Source organism: Lepidothrix coronata, unplaced genomic scaffold, assembly GCF_001604755.1.
Source record: "Lepidothrix coronata isolate B3197 unplaced genomic scaffold, Lepidothrix_coronata-1.0 Scaffold94, whole genome shotgun sequence".
Taxonomy (NCBI): Eukaryota; Metazoa; Chordata; class Aves; order Passeriformes; family Pipridae; genus Lepidothrix; species Lepidothrix coronata.
The window spans coordinates 2,345,956-2,362,348 of NW_016690274.1; the positions used below are offsets into that span (position 1 = coordinate 2,345,956).

Consider the following 16,393-nt stretch of genomic DNA (forward strand, 5'->3'; position numbering starts at 1 on the left):
ACAGAACAGTAACTTAAAAAAAAGTACAATCAATTCTGCTATGATGATAAAACATTCCTCACAAATCTTTTACTTTTACAAAATTTTACTTTAGCTGTACTTGTCTGCTCCAGCTCAGAGCTTCAAATTCCAAATTTGAGACCAGCTTCTCAAATTCCAGCAAGGAAAGTTACGTATTTCATTTATTTGAGATTTTAAGATATTTCTTTTTTCATTTCAATGTTTTAAGAAACATCACTAAAAATCAGAAAACATAAGGTTCTTCTAAAACTATTCTGTTTGATTATTTTTAAACCAGAAGAGTCATTAGCTATGGCTTAGATATATAGTTACTGCTGTTAAAAATTCTTCATTAAATGAACTCACAACAATAAACTGCTCTCAGACCAGCCCAGCTGTTCTGTTTGGGAACCAAACCAGCGAGCTACAAATATTTATGAAATTTCATGGTTAGACAAGCTGTCCACATCTCACATTCAGTGGCTTGGTTCTGCTTCTTAAAATAAAACGTATTCACTAAGTGTAAGAGAGATGCAACACTAGCACTTAGGGTATTGAGAGGAAAAAAAAAATCTGCTCTGCTAACAACAGGGGCAGAATAAGCAATATAGGTCAGTTAATGCTAGGACATTTTTAAGAACCCCTAATGAATAATGAAAATGCACAATAAAAAACAGATTGAATCTTTCCTTTATCAAAACGACCGCAAAAAGACTAATGTAAACATCACAAACTCACCACAAAGGAGATGAAGCCACATCTGCACGCATTAGAACAGGACAGCTTAAAACACTCCCGCATACCAACAAGCAGAGGTACTCAGTCCCTTCCAAGAAATGGTAACTCGCATTATGAGCTAGGTGCAGTTCTTGCAAAACATACTATAGAAGCAGCTGCTGTGCTGCAGTGAAAATCCAAACTTTCTTCCACAGGAATTATTAAATAAGGAAAACCTCAAATGATCAAACTGTGCAACCCTATAAAGAGATTGCTTTTGAAAAACAGTTTAACCTTTAATTACTAACAATAAAAGGAAATAAAAAAAATAGAGAACCCTTGAGGAAAGAGACTCAGCATGTGATAAGCTCATTAAACATCGAGTTTAATGAAAACCCTATTGTAAACAGCGGTAGGATATCTCCTCCACTACTAACTGATTCAAATCACGTACAGTCCTCCCCAGGGCCTGTTTTAAATGGAGCCGCACTTCTGCAGGCTTTGTTGTCAATATGTATTGTAAAGTTAAAGTATTTTGCATTAACAAACTCCCCCTATGCACTGAATTCATTCACTGGCTCGAGCAAACAAAATACACGAGAGTAAATAATTATTTAATTAATACAACGAAATAAAGACTTCCTAGATGGTTAAAGACATTCATCATCAATCTGAAAGAAACTCTGATGCAAATTAGTTATCTTAACAAAAAAAGATTGGTGCTTGTGTATTTAAACTTTCATAATGCCACTTTATCTCCCAGAGAAAGACACAGGTTTGTGCAAGCTCAGCAGTGCATGATAATGTTTTTTCCTTTTAATTCCTTGCTCCTCCAAAACTTATTATCTTTTCAGAAAGCACATTTAGTTTATGGTATTAGCTCTCAGACTTCAGTGGCTCCTGTGCTATTTCCTTAAGTAAAATGCGCGGAGTTCAATGCACACAGTATGAAGTTTTTGGTATCACAGGCTAGGATCCTGCTGCCCCTCACGCACACACACACTCTGCCACGGTGCTCCTCTCTGAATTTTGCTTTGTTAAGGTAAAACAGCTATACGGTAACAGCTTTATTTCTCTCATGCAAATATTTTTACAGCTTATAAACAATGCTAACTTCTATATTTCCTCCAATTTCACCTAGTTTAGCTCTTAAGGTATTTTATTGCCTTATTACTTGATTAACGTAACACAGCATCTTCAATGCGGTCACTACCTCACTTTCAGATACCAGGTCATAGCCTGGTCCTGTAGAAAAACACCCAGTTAGCACCTCCGCATTCATATACCCTCGTATTGCAGGTACCACATCGAAGGTCCCACTGAGGCGACGTGAAACTTCTTAGAAGTTTCAGCAACCTTCGCTTGGAAACCACTCTCACGGAGGTAAAAATACCTAAGTCAGACCATTTAACTCCTAACGCCCTGCCAGGAAATCCACAGTCAGTAAAGCTGGGAGAGTCGAGGCCCCGGAGGCGCCCCACACAGGCGCATCACCGCCAGCCCCGGGGATGCTGCTGCGGCCACCCTCCAAACACGCACAGCCCGGGCGCTACTCAGCCCACAGAAGGTAAAACCGCGTGTGTGTGCCGACACCTCGGCAGTGCCACACCGCCTTACCCGCAATCGTCACTGTCCCCAGCATGGCTGAAGCGACACTGGCCACCGCGAACACCCCTCTCCCGCTCCGAGGTTCCTCCCACGGGCGCAGGGCAGCGCCGACCGACGGGAGCGAGGGAGCCGGGCGGCAGCCGCGCTTCCACCGCCCCGGCAACTGGCTGGCTGGACGGAGAGTCTGGTTGAATGAGGACTGGTTGATGGAGGCCTGGCTCCCTCCCGCGCCTCACGGCCGCTCCCCCAGTCCCGGACAGCCCCGAGCCCCGCCCGGGACCACCCCCGCCCGCCCGGCCGGGGCGGGCCCTGCTGGCCCTGGAGCGCGGCTCGGCTCGGCTCTTCTCACCGCTGGACGGCACAGTAGTGGTGCCTCAACGTGTCCGCCTTGGAACTGCCACTTCAAGCCTTTATCTTTCTCTGCCCCGAAGGGAAGAAGCGCCGGCTGCCGCTTTGCACACAGCCGCGCGCTTCAGTTCCCGCTGCTGTAATGCCTTCCTGATGCAGCTTCCCACAAGGCATCCTCACCAAACCTCAACAGATGCTGCTTAAAATACGCAAGTATTTTACCCCTCATAAATAAAACCATATGAAACACTTCTGTTTCTCCCCACTGAAACATTTGCTCCTTTGCCTATTAACTGTCACATAGGGGCTCGTTTGGTCTTTTTTGTTTGGTTTGGTTTTTTTGCTTGGTTTGGTTTTTTTGTTTGGTTTGGTTTTTTTGTTTGGTTTGGTTTTTTTGTTTGTTTGCTTGTTCTTTTTAATTGGAATTCTCTACAACATAATTATTTATAAATTGTCTCAAAGGCTGCTGTCAACAGTTTCAGAAACGTGTTACTCTGGATACTTGTACTATAGTAATGTAATGCTCCTACTGATAGTAAAAAGGGATGCAATATGATAAAACAAAATGTAAAAGATCAGTACCTAATATAGGTGACCTCCTATTATAGCAACAATACTTATATGAGTTATGTTGAATATCTCTAAAATTGTGATGATATATGGGCTTTCATCTATGGCTCTGCTTGCTAGCACCAACTTCCCAGTTAATTTACCAGACTTCCTGGTTAATTTAGTCAGATAGTGGCAACTTTAATGAGTCTGGGTCATCTCTCAACTGGTCTTCTGAATGCGACATTCAAATGACAACAACAGAACCAAGCAATCCACCCAAAAAGCCTTCAAACACTACTTTACTGTAGGCAAATACCAGTGTTGTCTCAGTGCTCCATGTCATGATGCTTTACTTCTGATTTTATAGACTTTGCAATCAGGGTGAAATAAAGAATGAGTGGAGAACACGAAGTGTAGCACTAAAATGGTGTACTTCTTAATGTGGAGATATTTCTCTGCATGGAGCATTGAAGAGATACTTCTTCCCCACCTTTATTGCTCTGCTAAGGACAAGTGAACCAGACTCTGTAAGGTCCAGAGGGGAGGATATAAACAGTTATGAACACCTGAATGTAGCCTTTACTTGAGCTATCTTTCCAATGCTTGACAGGGCAAATTTTGTCTCTATAGATGATGTCATTTTCAGCTATTGCTACCAGGAAATACGTGCCCTGTCACCTTCATAAAGTGATTTTTTACTTTGAGAGCAAACACACAGAACTGTTTTCCCTTTCACATAAATTATGCTACCGTGTAGACTTGGTTCCATTAACAGTGACATAAAGCCTGATAAAAATAGGAACAACACACAGTAAAATTTTAAAGAGGAAAGTTTCATGAAAGCAAGCTAAAACATGTCACATCCTATTTTTAGTGTCTAAAGCCCCTACTGATGTGATTTTGTATTGGGTTTTCATGGCCAGCTTTTGGTAGCAGGGCAGCTACGGGGGTGGCTTCTGTGAGAAGCTGCCAGAAGCTTCCCCCATGTCTGGCAGAGCCAATGCCAGCCAGCTCCAGGATGGAGCCGCCGCTAGACAAAGCCAAGCCAATCAGGAATAATAGTAACGCCTCTGTGATAACATACTTAAGAACAGGAAAAAAAGTTGTTGGGCAGATGAACATTGCAGCCAGAGAAGAGCAGAGTGAGAACATGTGAACAACTCTGCTGACACCAAGGTCAGTGCAGAAGGAGGGGGAGGAGGTGCCCCAGGTGCCAGAGCTGAGGTTCCCCTGGAGCCCTTGGTGGAGACTATGGTGAAGCAGCTGTGCCCCTGCAGCCCATGGAGGACCATGGGGATGCAGAGATCCACCTGCAGCCTGTGGCGGAGCCCACGCCAGAGCAGGTGGATACCCAAAGGAGGCTGTGACTCCATGGGAGGCCCATGCTGGAGCAGGGTCCTGGCAGGGACCTGCTGACCCATGGAGAGAAGCCCACATTGGAGTACGTTTTCCCGGTAGGACTTCTGCCCTTGTGGGGGACCCACTTGCAGCAGGCTGTTGCTGAAGGACTGACCCCGTGGAAAAGTGACCCATGTTGCAGCAGTTTGTGAAGAACTGTTGCCTGTGGGATGAATTCACATTGGAGAAGTTTGTGAAGGACTGTCTCACATGGGAGGGACCTAACTCTGGAGCAGGGGAAGGACTCCTCTCTTTGAGAAGTGGCAGGAACAACCTGAGATGAACTGACAGTGATCTCCCATTCCAGTCTCCCTTTACCACTGGGGGAGAAGGAGGTAGAACTTGGAAAGGAGGGAGGGGTGGGGGGAAGGTGTTTTTAATATTTGTTTTACTTCTCATTCTCCTGTTCTGATTTTGTTGGTAATAAATTTAATTAATATCCCCATTTCGAGTCTCTTTTGCCTGTGACACTGATCAGCGAGTGACCTCTCCCAGACCTTGTCTCAACTCACAAACCCTTTGTTACATTTTCTCTCCCCTGTCCAGTTGCAGAGTAGAGTGAGAGTGGCTTAGTGGGTACCTAGAGTCCAGCCAGGGTCAACACACTACAGTCTTTTTGGTGCCAAAACCCAGGAACATGAGGATTTTTAGATAAGGATAGTAACTGGGAGAGGTAACAGGCAAAACAAGTACCCGAACAATGTTAGAGAATGAAATTTTTGTGGTAATCGTGGTGAATGGTCAAGAGGTGGATTTTGTGTAAATTGTCCACTTTTGTTTGGTGTTGTGATGATGTTATTTTGATTTTTGTGAGGGGAATTTTTGTTATGTTTTGTTTTGGTTGGTTGTCTTTGTTGATGTAAGTGGAAGTTGTGTGATGAATGTGGATTTTAATGCTATTTCCTAAATATGTGATTAACAGAAGTAATGGGTGGAAAAATAATCTTCTGTTGGGATAATAGTGTTACAGCAATTAATCTGAAGACATGACCAAGAATTGCATTTATTAGGATTCAGACCCTAAAGTACACTAAGGGTTACACACATGCCTTAAGCTGCTCTGCAGGCTGACACTGAAGATTGTGCCTCGTCCTACCCTGTTCCCATCCCTTCCCTGCTCTCCAACACCAGCATTAGTTGCCTGCTCTGACTGAAAACTATCCCTCCGTCTTGCCATCCTGTCAAAAAAGTCAGCTAGCAGCAGGATTTCTGAAGATCTCACTGCATGCCTGTGAACAGGAACAGAGGGAAGAAGAGGCTGATGAGAGCAGGAAAGGCAGGCTGTCAAGATCACCCAGAAGAAAGAGCACCACATTTCTGACTGTGCAGCAAGGCAAGGAGAGATTCTGAAGACAGAACAGACAGGGATGTCTATGATGAGAAAAGTTCTGTGATCAAAATGCAAATCCAGTTAAAAGCAGAAGGAAAGGGAACGGATTAGCAGCCTGTCCCTTCCTGTGTGTTCAAAATCATTTATCACTAATATCAGTAAGGAATTAACATAAAAGGCTTTCTGCCTTATGAAGGAAGGGACAGGCCTATGCAGCAGGAACTTCCAACATAGGAAGAGGAAACTGAGCTATTCCTACAGGTGAATGGCTGGGATGAGAAGCAGGCAAGCAGAGGCACCAAGAGCCAAAAAAACACCCCTAAGGGGAGAACAGGTGGACATCCCCACCACTGACACTGATAGCTTCAGTCCACAAGCCATTTGTCATCTGAATTCTACAGAGAAAACATCTCCCATGAAACAATGCCCTAGAAGAAGCACTTAAGCAACAGCAGATCACTTAAGTAACTACCTGTTCACTAGGAGATGACTAGTTGAGCCCCATTTCTACCTCTCAATCCATTTAGCATCCCAGCCTCTATGATCTGTCCACTGAACGCAGGTTTTGACTTACCATTTGTTCCAGTGGGCTCTGCTTGCTCTCTGGGTGGTTCTTGGAGGGGTGAAGCCACCTCTGGCTGCTGCCCATCCAGTTCCTTAGATGCTGTAACAGCTCCTAGCTGCTGTGGCTCCTGTGCTGAGCCATCATGCTTCAAATTGTCTTCACTAACATCAGGTACTGGTAATCTTGCATTTAAAACCTGCATGGTCGAGTATTGATTGAAGAATGGTAGGGAAAGAGAAGGCAAGAAGGGAAACAAAAAAAAAAAAGAAAACATCAAGATTAGGCTCATTCCCCCCAACCAACCCCACAGAATATTGTTGTTTCATCCTCATTTTGAATATATGCATGTAAGCATTTTAACTTTATTAAATCAAAGTACTTCTGTGAGAAAAAAAAACCCAACATAATCTGGGCCTATTTATCTTACCATTCTTCCACATGAAACATGTGGAAGAAGAAAGTCTTACAGACAATGGCCTATAACCTTGTGTAGAAATTGGTAAGGTAAATCTAGCTGATGGAAAGAAATTCTTCATTCAAAATGCCTGGCACAATTACTCTGATATATGAATGAATCCTGTCTACAATACAGTCTTTGGTATTGCTTCTCTACTGATGTGCTTATCTTATCATCACCAACAATACAACTACAAAGAAACTGAATTATTCAGGACAAAAAGCAGAATACATGTATATCTCCCATGAGGAAATGCAGTGAAACTGAGCTTAAAACTAGAATTTTTGGACCTCAGCTATTAGGCAGACGTTATTTTTACAGGAGGAAAGAGCTTTGCAAATCTTTGGGACTCTGCACTATAGCATTTTAACTATTTTTTTTCTAGATTTCCTAATATGTGCAAAAAAAAAAAATCTCTTTTTCAGCTTCCACATTTGATACATTTGAATTATTTTCAGAATTTGTACTGGCTTGCTATATAACAAGAAATGTACTTTCAAAAGCATGTTTTTATTTTAAAAGTATGAACTATGTTGTGGCCATTAAAAGATACTTAATTACCCTTTAATTGTTTGTTTATTTAGCTCTCCAATCAATTCTGTTACCTTCCAACAGAAGCCATTTTAACTAATTAACCGCTATTCCTGAAGCGAAGGTTTAAACTTCCTCTGGTAGAACAGCAAACCTTAATTACATATCATTGTCTTATGACTTTGTTGTACTCCCAACATACTGATATTGAAGACCTGTTAATTAAACAAAGGTACTAGAGATAGATCCCATCTTTCAGCGTAATGTAAAATCCAAATGCCTGAAGCACCAAACTGGGATCAGAAAGATGCCACACTGCTGATGATTCTCTTCCAAACCCCACTAAATAAAGCTTCTGAATGGGGAAATCCATTTATTTATTTTTAATAGCAATTAGTCTGCTGCAACAGAATTTCAAATCAACAGACAAAGTGCCAGGCAAAAGGCTTTCCTCTTAATCATCCAACTTTTTTCACATGCTGGGTGAGATCTTGGAGAAGCACAGCACAGGCAATGAAGTGACTGCATTTAGGTTACCGATTTTCAGTTCAGAAGCCCTTAATTAAGCCAAATTGTTTCCACCCGGCGTTGTTGCGCTCCTCAAAGCTGCCTTTCACAGCCACATAATCCACCTCACGAAAAAGGATCCCATTCTGCTCCACTGCCAATACCACAGATGGAATAATTTGGCTTCAGAGTTTTCACATGCTGAGACCAGATATTAAATAGAAGAAACACAGAATGGCTGAACACTCAGATTACATTCCCGCTTCTCACATCATCCTTCTCATAAATCTAAAACACAGGAACTCAGGAGGGATAAAGATGCCACACCACCACAGAACAAAGGCACATAAACCCTGAGAAGCTCCTCTGCAGTTGCACACAGCATTAACTGAATGGCAGTAACTCATTAAAGAGAAGCAAGAAAATCAGGTGCAGAAAATAACAGCTTAATTCTTAAAGGCCTTTGAGATTCTTCAGTACAAATTTATTAGCAGACCATTATTATTTTTTTTTAATAATAAGTTTTACTGATTCATTCTTGAAAGACAACTGCTAGGCCTGCAAACACAAGAACAACCTTAACTTGATTGGCTCTCAGGGCATTTGGCTACCTGAAGGAAAAGCCACGGAGGCTATTTGAAGATGACACCCTCAGAATTAGCATCAACAATTCTTTGAAGTCACAAGAAAGGCAACAGCACTGAATATCTTAGCACTCCTCACGTTATCTGAGGATTTCTTCGCCTCTCTTTCCAAAACCCAGTGCTCCCCCAGGCAGCACACTGTTTTAAAGCTAGAGTCCTATGTACAGACACATAAAGTCTACCATTTGCCTAAGTGCTTAATAAGCATCTGTGGGCCCTGCAAGGAACCAGCGTACAAAGGTATTTGGTACCCCAATGCAGTACAACTTGTCTCCTTTTTAAATTGAGGCCAGACTGTTATGATAAAGTACTAACTATGGTAACACTTAACATTCCCCCCAGCTCTGAATTTATTCTACAGCCACGATGCATTCAGGAGAACAGTGACTCTATATAATCCCAAAGATTTGTGATTTCAGATCAAAATTCAGAAGTCACTGGATCTAGCAGACAACCCTTTGGATCTGTTAAATTCTGTGATACCTTCCAGTATGAGAAACAGAATTAAATATAAAACATTATTAAATGTAAGACTGTAAATGGCTTTTACAACCAGCTAGTATAATTATAAACCCTGTTCACCTTGTACATAAATTCAATTTTGAAAGTAGGACCCATCAGTCATAACTGAGTAAAAATGTAAATACATGGAAAATTTCTACTTTCAGATCTGACCAGACCTGCAGTATAACCCCACCCTGCCACGACCTTTTTACCCCAGTCTCTTGGGAAAGAGCTTGATGTGATTCTTGGCCATAGGAAGACAGATTTGGATTTTCAAATCAAGCGTTCTGCTCTAAATAACTGAATCATTAAAATTAATAAAACAATAGTATTTTTCCAAACTAAAATGCACACAAAGGAGATGAAACATTTGGGGAGGTTGAAATGTGAAAGGAGACACAACAGCATCATTAATTAAAAAAAAAAAAAAATTCTGTTCTAAAAAAAGTTGCTCAGGCTCTTTATGAGGGTCATTGCAGTCTGTCCCACTGCATTAGTCCTCAAAAGAAACTAATTTCAATTTTCATTCACATTAACTGCTTCATTTCTCTGAAGGGATCTAAACTGCAGTTTAGTCCAATTATGTCTAATTTGGTGAGCAGTGTTCTTAATTCCATTGAGAATAGTTGTAAAGCTTAGACAAATATAATGTCAGAGTTTAGAGATGGGTGAAAACTTTAAAGACAAAATTAACAGTATTAGGAATCTCGTTATTCATCTCTGTGTATTTATCTACAAGTAACAAGACATTACAGTTGGCAGGTTCATCAACGTTTATCAGGTTTTTGTGGCACACATTCACCACAGTCCTTTGATTATTAATTTATGAACGTGTTGTCTCAAACACAGGAGAAACCAAAGAGAACTGGTTATCCAGTTCGCTGCTCCTTCAGCTTCTTCATTCCCAAAACAAAGGACCATTAGCAAAGCAACATTCCAGTTTCTCTCACGCCACTACTATACATCATGCACGTATTTTTTAAATATTTGCCTCACATCCACCACAAAGGTGGAAGCAAAGGGCAGACACACAGCTAATGAGAATAAAATGCCCATGTCACTCAAACCAACAGCAGCTTCTGCTCCATCTTGCACACAGCAGTAAGTCCAACTGTTGGACCACATTAAACACCTACAGAATTTAAAATGGATGAAGAAAACTAACACAAAGAATTACATGAGGTGTGGATGAACAGCAGGTCCCTGATCTCCCACTGTACATTAGTGCATGCTTCCTTCAGGCACTGCTCTGGAAGGGTTCACAGCACCCAGCCTCTTTCCCCACTAGCAATCACCACCATTCCCAACATTCCTTGTACCAGACCCAAATCATTCCACAGATTCCTCACACCAGGCCCAAACTGCGCCAGAGTTAATTTTGCCTCATTCTGTTAATCCTGCTACACTGATTCTACATTAGATTACTAAAATAGCCAGATCCAGCTGTCTGAACAACTGAGCAAACTAACATAATGGTCTCTTTTTCCTGAAGTTTTATTTTGAAACTCTGGGAAAGACTGTTGGCCTGCTCAGGGGGTCTGCTCTTAACACATGCTGCTTCATTAAAAAGATCTTCAAACACCAGCACTTGGGAAAAAAATGAAATTAGATCACTCCAACTCTCTGTTCACAGCAGTTTGTGTTGTTTTGCATTAGCTAAGACATTAGAGGTTTGTGGGACATTGCAAACTCCAGGTGGAGAAAACACAAGGCCCTACTCAGTAAGGCACATAACACGATTTCAATACCTTATTTCTGGATAACATCTCATGAAGACAAAGCCAAGAACCTTCTCCTCATGTTCCATCCCCTCAGATCTACTCTGCTTCTCTCCTAACTCTCAGCCTGACTTCACTGTGACACCTCCTTATGGATGACTACCCTCAAAATCCACATGGCTAAAACAAAACAGGCAGTTTTTGCACCCGCATCATCTCTGTGATCTCTTTTTGCAACCTGTGAAAGAAGCACTACCCGCAGTCTGTCATTCTGGTCCCACCTGAAGCCTGATCCAACCTGAGCTCCTCCCAGGTCTCATACTTTTCAGCTCTTTTGGACACCAACTTACTGCTGCATTCACACAGGTACAACTCACACAGGCTCTAAGGATCAGTCAGAAAAAGGGCCGAGCACAAAGCACATTCCTCTCCTCTCAGTAACTACCAGGCTTGCATTTCCAACCTAGAAGACTTTCAAAGATCCGAGCTCCTCTTTGCAACTCTTTAGCCTCTACAACATCAAACACAAGCTAATTGCCTCAGCTTTCAAAGTGCCTGGACACTCCTTCTACCACCCCTTCTTATCTCCTATAGGATTGGGGGAGTATTTCACGCTTTTGGTGCCCCTGTGACACCAATTTCCTTTGTGCATTTTTTCAACTACACATTTTTATGCTTTCTCCCCAGCCACTCCACAGGCATGGTCAGACCTCCAAACCTTACCACCGAAATATACCACTCTTCCTCCCCAGTTGGAACAGAAGTATCTAAAGGGAATCAGACCCTGGTTGAACCAGGGTAACCCTGCAGCCTCAGACCAAATGCCTCAAACTGGGGCTCTTAAGAGACACAGTCTAGGGACTTTTCCTTGAATAAGCTTAGTTTTACCATTGCTAATGCAGTATTTTCAGGCTGACTCCCCAGAACACAGTTGTTTAAACAGCAGATGTAAGTTTGTCCCAGCTATTATTTGTCAGGCACTTGGACAATAAGACACTGACATCTCAGCTGGTAAGCTCTTTAGAAGAGACAGTTCCAAATATTTACTGTCTAGCACACACTTGCTCTCATTACAACACAGGTAGCATAATCAAGTTACTACTCAGAAATGGGAATCATCCCAAAAACATTGTTTGAACAGCTCCCTGCTTAAGTGGGAGCCCTCATATGCAAGCAAGTGAGGAATCCACCACATAACACTTTAAAGCCACCAACCCCCATAACAGATTTTCTCTAACAAACCTCAATCATGGTGCAAGAATAGCTTATTAACACACCAGCGTTCCTCCAAATTCTCTCTTTAGAAGTTCCCTTACATTGTTTCAGGTAGCTGTTTCATCACAGCTTGGCTCTCTCAGCAGGGCCACAAAAAGAAACCTGTATTAAAGCTGGTATCTTAGGCCTCTAAATAAAATAAAAGTGGCATGAGTGTGACTGTAGCGTGTAACATTGCACTAGCTGCAACGTTGGTACGATGACACAGCTCTCCTTGCATCACCCACATGGCTCAAAGTCACCTCCTGCCCCATAGCAGGGCACCACGCAGGCATTTTTTTCCAGCTCTCTGATGCTCAGTATCAAAATGGTAAGTCGGGTGAGAGGCACATCGCTGCTATGACCAGAGAGGGAGCTCACAAGATGGAGATGGCCAAAGCAATCCAGCCACGTGCTGCCACCAACAGAAGCGTCTCACCCAGCTTCCTGACCAATCCAATCGCAAGGTCCTGCCTGCTCCCCTGTATCTGCAGCTTCTGCTGAATCCCAGAAGCCAAGACATCTTGCTAAATCAGCACAGAATGACCTTACCAAAGAGTCGAAACAGCTTTCCAGGGGGTTAGCTCCTTGAAACAGCTTGCACAGTGCCAGAAGCAACAAGGGGAAGCTGCCTTGGAGAGGAAGCAGGAGCACAGGAACCACCCCATAGCTTTTGTCAGTTCAGGACACCCAAGGTTTGTCTGGTCCAAGACCAAAAAGATCTCATTCCTACTTTTAGTGCTCTTGAGATCTGCTAAATCCTTCTCAGGCCAAGCTTTAGGCCTCTGTGCTGCTCAGGGCAGTCTGCCTGGGAGGTTTCACAAAGCAGACAGTCTACCAGCTGACAGCCACAAACGGGGAAAGTTGTTTCATTTCCCCTCCTGCCCTGCTGCAGATGCTTGCCTTGTGCCAGCTCTTGGTCTCACCTCTGCATCGCAGAAGTCAAACGAACTCACAAGATCAGCAAAATCATCTGGAAAGAATAAATTTCACTGTTTCCGGAAGGGTTAGTGAGTTTAACTTGATTACAGAAAGGTAAGGTTAGGACATGACACAGGACCAAGTGAAGCTGTGTCACCTCGGGCAACAGGGAAGAGGAACAGTGGAGGAAGAAAAGGAAGGGGAAAAAGAGTATTGCTACTCAAACAGCAAGGAGTTAACACCATCAGAAAGATAGCCTTCTCCAGAACCACACCCTGTCCCTTATTTTCAGCAGGACCTTGGTTATCAATTCACAAATCTGATGAATTCATTTCAGGCAGTTGAATGGATTAGTGCCCACAGAATCCCTCGCATTCCCTGGCAGAGGGAGCTTCCCCTAGAGGGGTGGCTATGTAAGATAAGGAGCAGCTCCTCCACTGACAGAGTTTCAGTCTCCTCTGCTACAGTAAAGAAATCCACCCACTTCAAGTTCCACTATCATAGTGGGCTGGAAACTCTGGAGCTGCTTTATGTGTAATACACCATGAACTTTTGAAAGGATGGGGTGAACAGCTGAGGTCCTAACCCCATGAGCCCACATTTAACCTGTAGTGCTTGTGAGCCAGCACCCAAAGGTCCCTAGAGATCCCTCACTCTGTAGACCAAGGGCTTTCCAGGATCTCCCACAGAGAGAGATCCTGTAGAAAGGAGAAAGACTTTAGAAGTGAGAAACACTAAAATATATAACCTCCCTTTCAGTAACCAGGACACCTCAAAGCTGGTATCTGACCAAAGTGTCACATGTGAACAACAAAAGAGCTTAAAGACTATAAATCTGGTCCTTTCTAGAAGAAAAGGCAAGGAGCTTTTCATCTTGTAAAGAATACAACTACGTAATCAAATAAATTTGATTAAATATTTCAAGGAATTTCATGTGACAAAAAAGTACAACTGCTCTGAGATTTTATAACCTGCATTAGACTAGTTGCCAAGACAGTTTGTTATTGACTTGCCAAGGCTCACTCAAGCTGGATTCCACTAAAGTCAGTTTCCAAAGTTTTTCTTCTAAAAGACGGGGTTGTGATAAGCGTTTTAATTTGGAAAATGCAAGAAATAAGACCACCCTTCAAAACATCCCCATTGTATCTTCTACAAACAAATTAGCTCTCTAACAGATTTCTCCAGGGGCACCACAGGACCTGGTAACCTTCAAATTCAAAGGGCTGGAAGGAATAATGATGAAAAACTGTGTCACAAATCTACATGAAGTTACATTATTGTAGTAAGGCAGACTAAATGAGATATTAAAAAAAGTATGACCAAACTTGATTAAAAATTGTTTTTCTTTTTATGTAATGTAATGGAAGGTAGAAATAGCTGTTTGAGAAGAACAGCATTAATACACTGCTTCTTATAGCAGTGAAATGATAATAGAACTTCCCCACTTCTAAACAGTTCTACTTAAATAACAAGGTAAAAACCTATTCAAAAACATTTTTCCTAAAGCTTAGAAGACATAAAACACAGTATTAGTAAAAAAAATAATCTTTACTTGAGAACAGTATTAATAGTATTCCCTTTATTTAGAGGGTCTTAGTTCCCATAACTGCATAAACATGGCTATGAATATTATGCCCCTTAGTCGAAGTCCCATTATCTCAATTTTTAAACAACCACAATAGCCAAATGCTTGCCCTATATAATGTCAGCGTCTGAATTCTAAAATTGCCCAACACAACTGCTTAATATTTTGTTAACCAACACCAATCCCCAACGCTTATTTGGTTAAAAAGAAAATAAAATAAATCTTGGTTAATTTAAAGTTCATTCGCAATGTGGTTTTCAAATCTGTCAAAACACGCACAAGGAGGTCTAGCAGCAGCCAGGAACTATGGGAAATTCAACTTGAAAGTTAAATCTGAACCACAAGGTCAAAGAAACAAAGTCATAACCAGTTCTCAAGCTCTAACACACCCACGCACCAGTCACAGAAACTTCGGAGTATCCCTGCTCTGAGCACCCAAACTCTGAAGAGCCGAAAGAAGGAGATCTCGGTAGAACGTGGTATTATTTCTCCCCTCACAAACTCACGCCTACCCAAAGCAACGCTATGTAAACACGCAGATGCACATAACCTCCCTTTCAGTCCCCAAATCCCCTAAACGCGCCTATTCCAGAGGGATAAATGGGTTCATTCATAATCTATTTTTAAACACCAGACATGTTTTAAAAGAATTTCTTTTAATTCTTCAACGTCTTTATTTAAAATAACACATACCTAGAGCTCCTTCGCTCCCCGCCGGCTGGGAGTTCGGGAGCCGTTCCCCTTTCCCCCCTATGCGGTATGACACCGGGACGCACTAAAGCCATGGATACAGCCCGGCCGCCGGCACCGCCGCCCCTTCCCCGCTGCGGCGGGGCAGGGGGTGGCGGCTCAGGTGAGCCTGAGCGCGGGGGGCGCGGGTCGGGATGGGGCGGGAGGAGGGGGCACACGGGAGCTGGCGCCCAGCCGAAGGCACTGCCGAGCCGCCGGGCCGGCCGCGCCCCGACGCGCCTCCCACCTGCTCCCTCGGGAGAGGAGAGGATGGAGCCGGGGGGTGGGGGGGCTGCGGAGAGCCGCGGGGGCCGCGGAGATTCGGCCGCAGGACCGCAGTCAGGAGGTTCCTTGGCGCAGACCTCGCCGCGGGTGGGTGCGGCTCTTCCCCCCCCGCGCCGCCCCGGCCCCACACAAAAGCGACGTCGCCCCTGCGGCCGCCCTCGCCCCCCGCCCCGCTGCTGCCGCCGGCGGGAGTTTTATGACTGCGGCGCCGGCCGTGGCGCAGTCCTGGCCCCGCCGCGCCCCAGCCCCGCGCCCGGCCCGGGGGGGTGCCCGCGGCCGCGGCAGGTGCCCACAGCCGCGGCGGGAAACTTTCCCCGGGCCGGGGGTGCGGCGGGAGCCGCCGCCTCGCGTGTCCCTCCCCCGGTTCCCCGCCGCTGCTGCCTTACCTTGGCGGGCTCCGTCGGTGGCTGGGGCACCACCGCGTCTTCTGCCGGCAGCGGCTCCGGAGGGGTGCGGGGGGACTCGGCGGCGGCCCCGGCCCCGTCCTGTGTGGCGGGCGGCTCGGCGGAGCTGCCGGCGCCCATGGCGCTGCCCCGCGGCCGTGCGGAGCCGCGGGCGGGGGCTGGCGGTGGGCGGCGGCGCGGCCGGAATTGAGGGAGCCCGGCTCTCCACAAACTCCTTTACGGAGCGAAAGGAGAAAAGGGGGGTGGGGGGGAAAGATTTAAAAAAAAAAAAAAAAAAAGGAAAGGGAGGGGGAGAAAAAACCCTACCGAGAGGCAGCGAGGAAAATCACCTCCTCC

The 16,393-nt window shown here is 44.3% G+C and overlaps 1 protein-coding gene across 3 annotated transcripts in view; it reads right to left on the minus strand.

The window, feature by feature from the left end:
* The window catches only part of AKAP12 (A-kinase anchoring protein 12), a 30,779-nt gene extending 14,602 nt beyond the window's left edge, over window positions 1–16,177 (minus strand). The window contains exons 1-2 of one of the 3 annotated variants that reach the window (XM_017822023.1): window positions 16,040–16,177; window positions 6,528–6,714 (exon numbers count right to left, since the gene is read on the minus strand). In XM_017822023.1, coding sequence (XP_017677512.1) covers window positions 6,528–6,714; window positions 16,040–16,177 — 325 coding nt within the window. Of the gene's footprint in view, window positions 1–738; window positions 918–2,334; window positions 2,461–6,527; window positions 6,715–16,039 lie in introns of those variants that run through there. The other 2 variants (XM_017822024.1, XM_017822026.1) reach the window with 2 other exon arrangements.
* Between the last annotated feature and the right edge of the window lie 216 nt (window positions 16,178–16,393).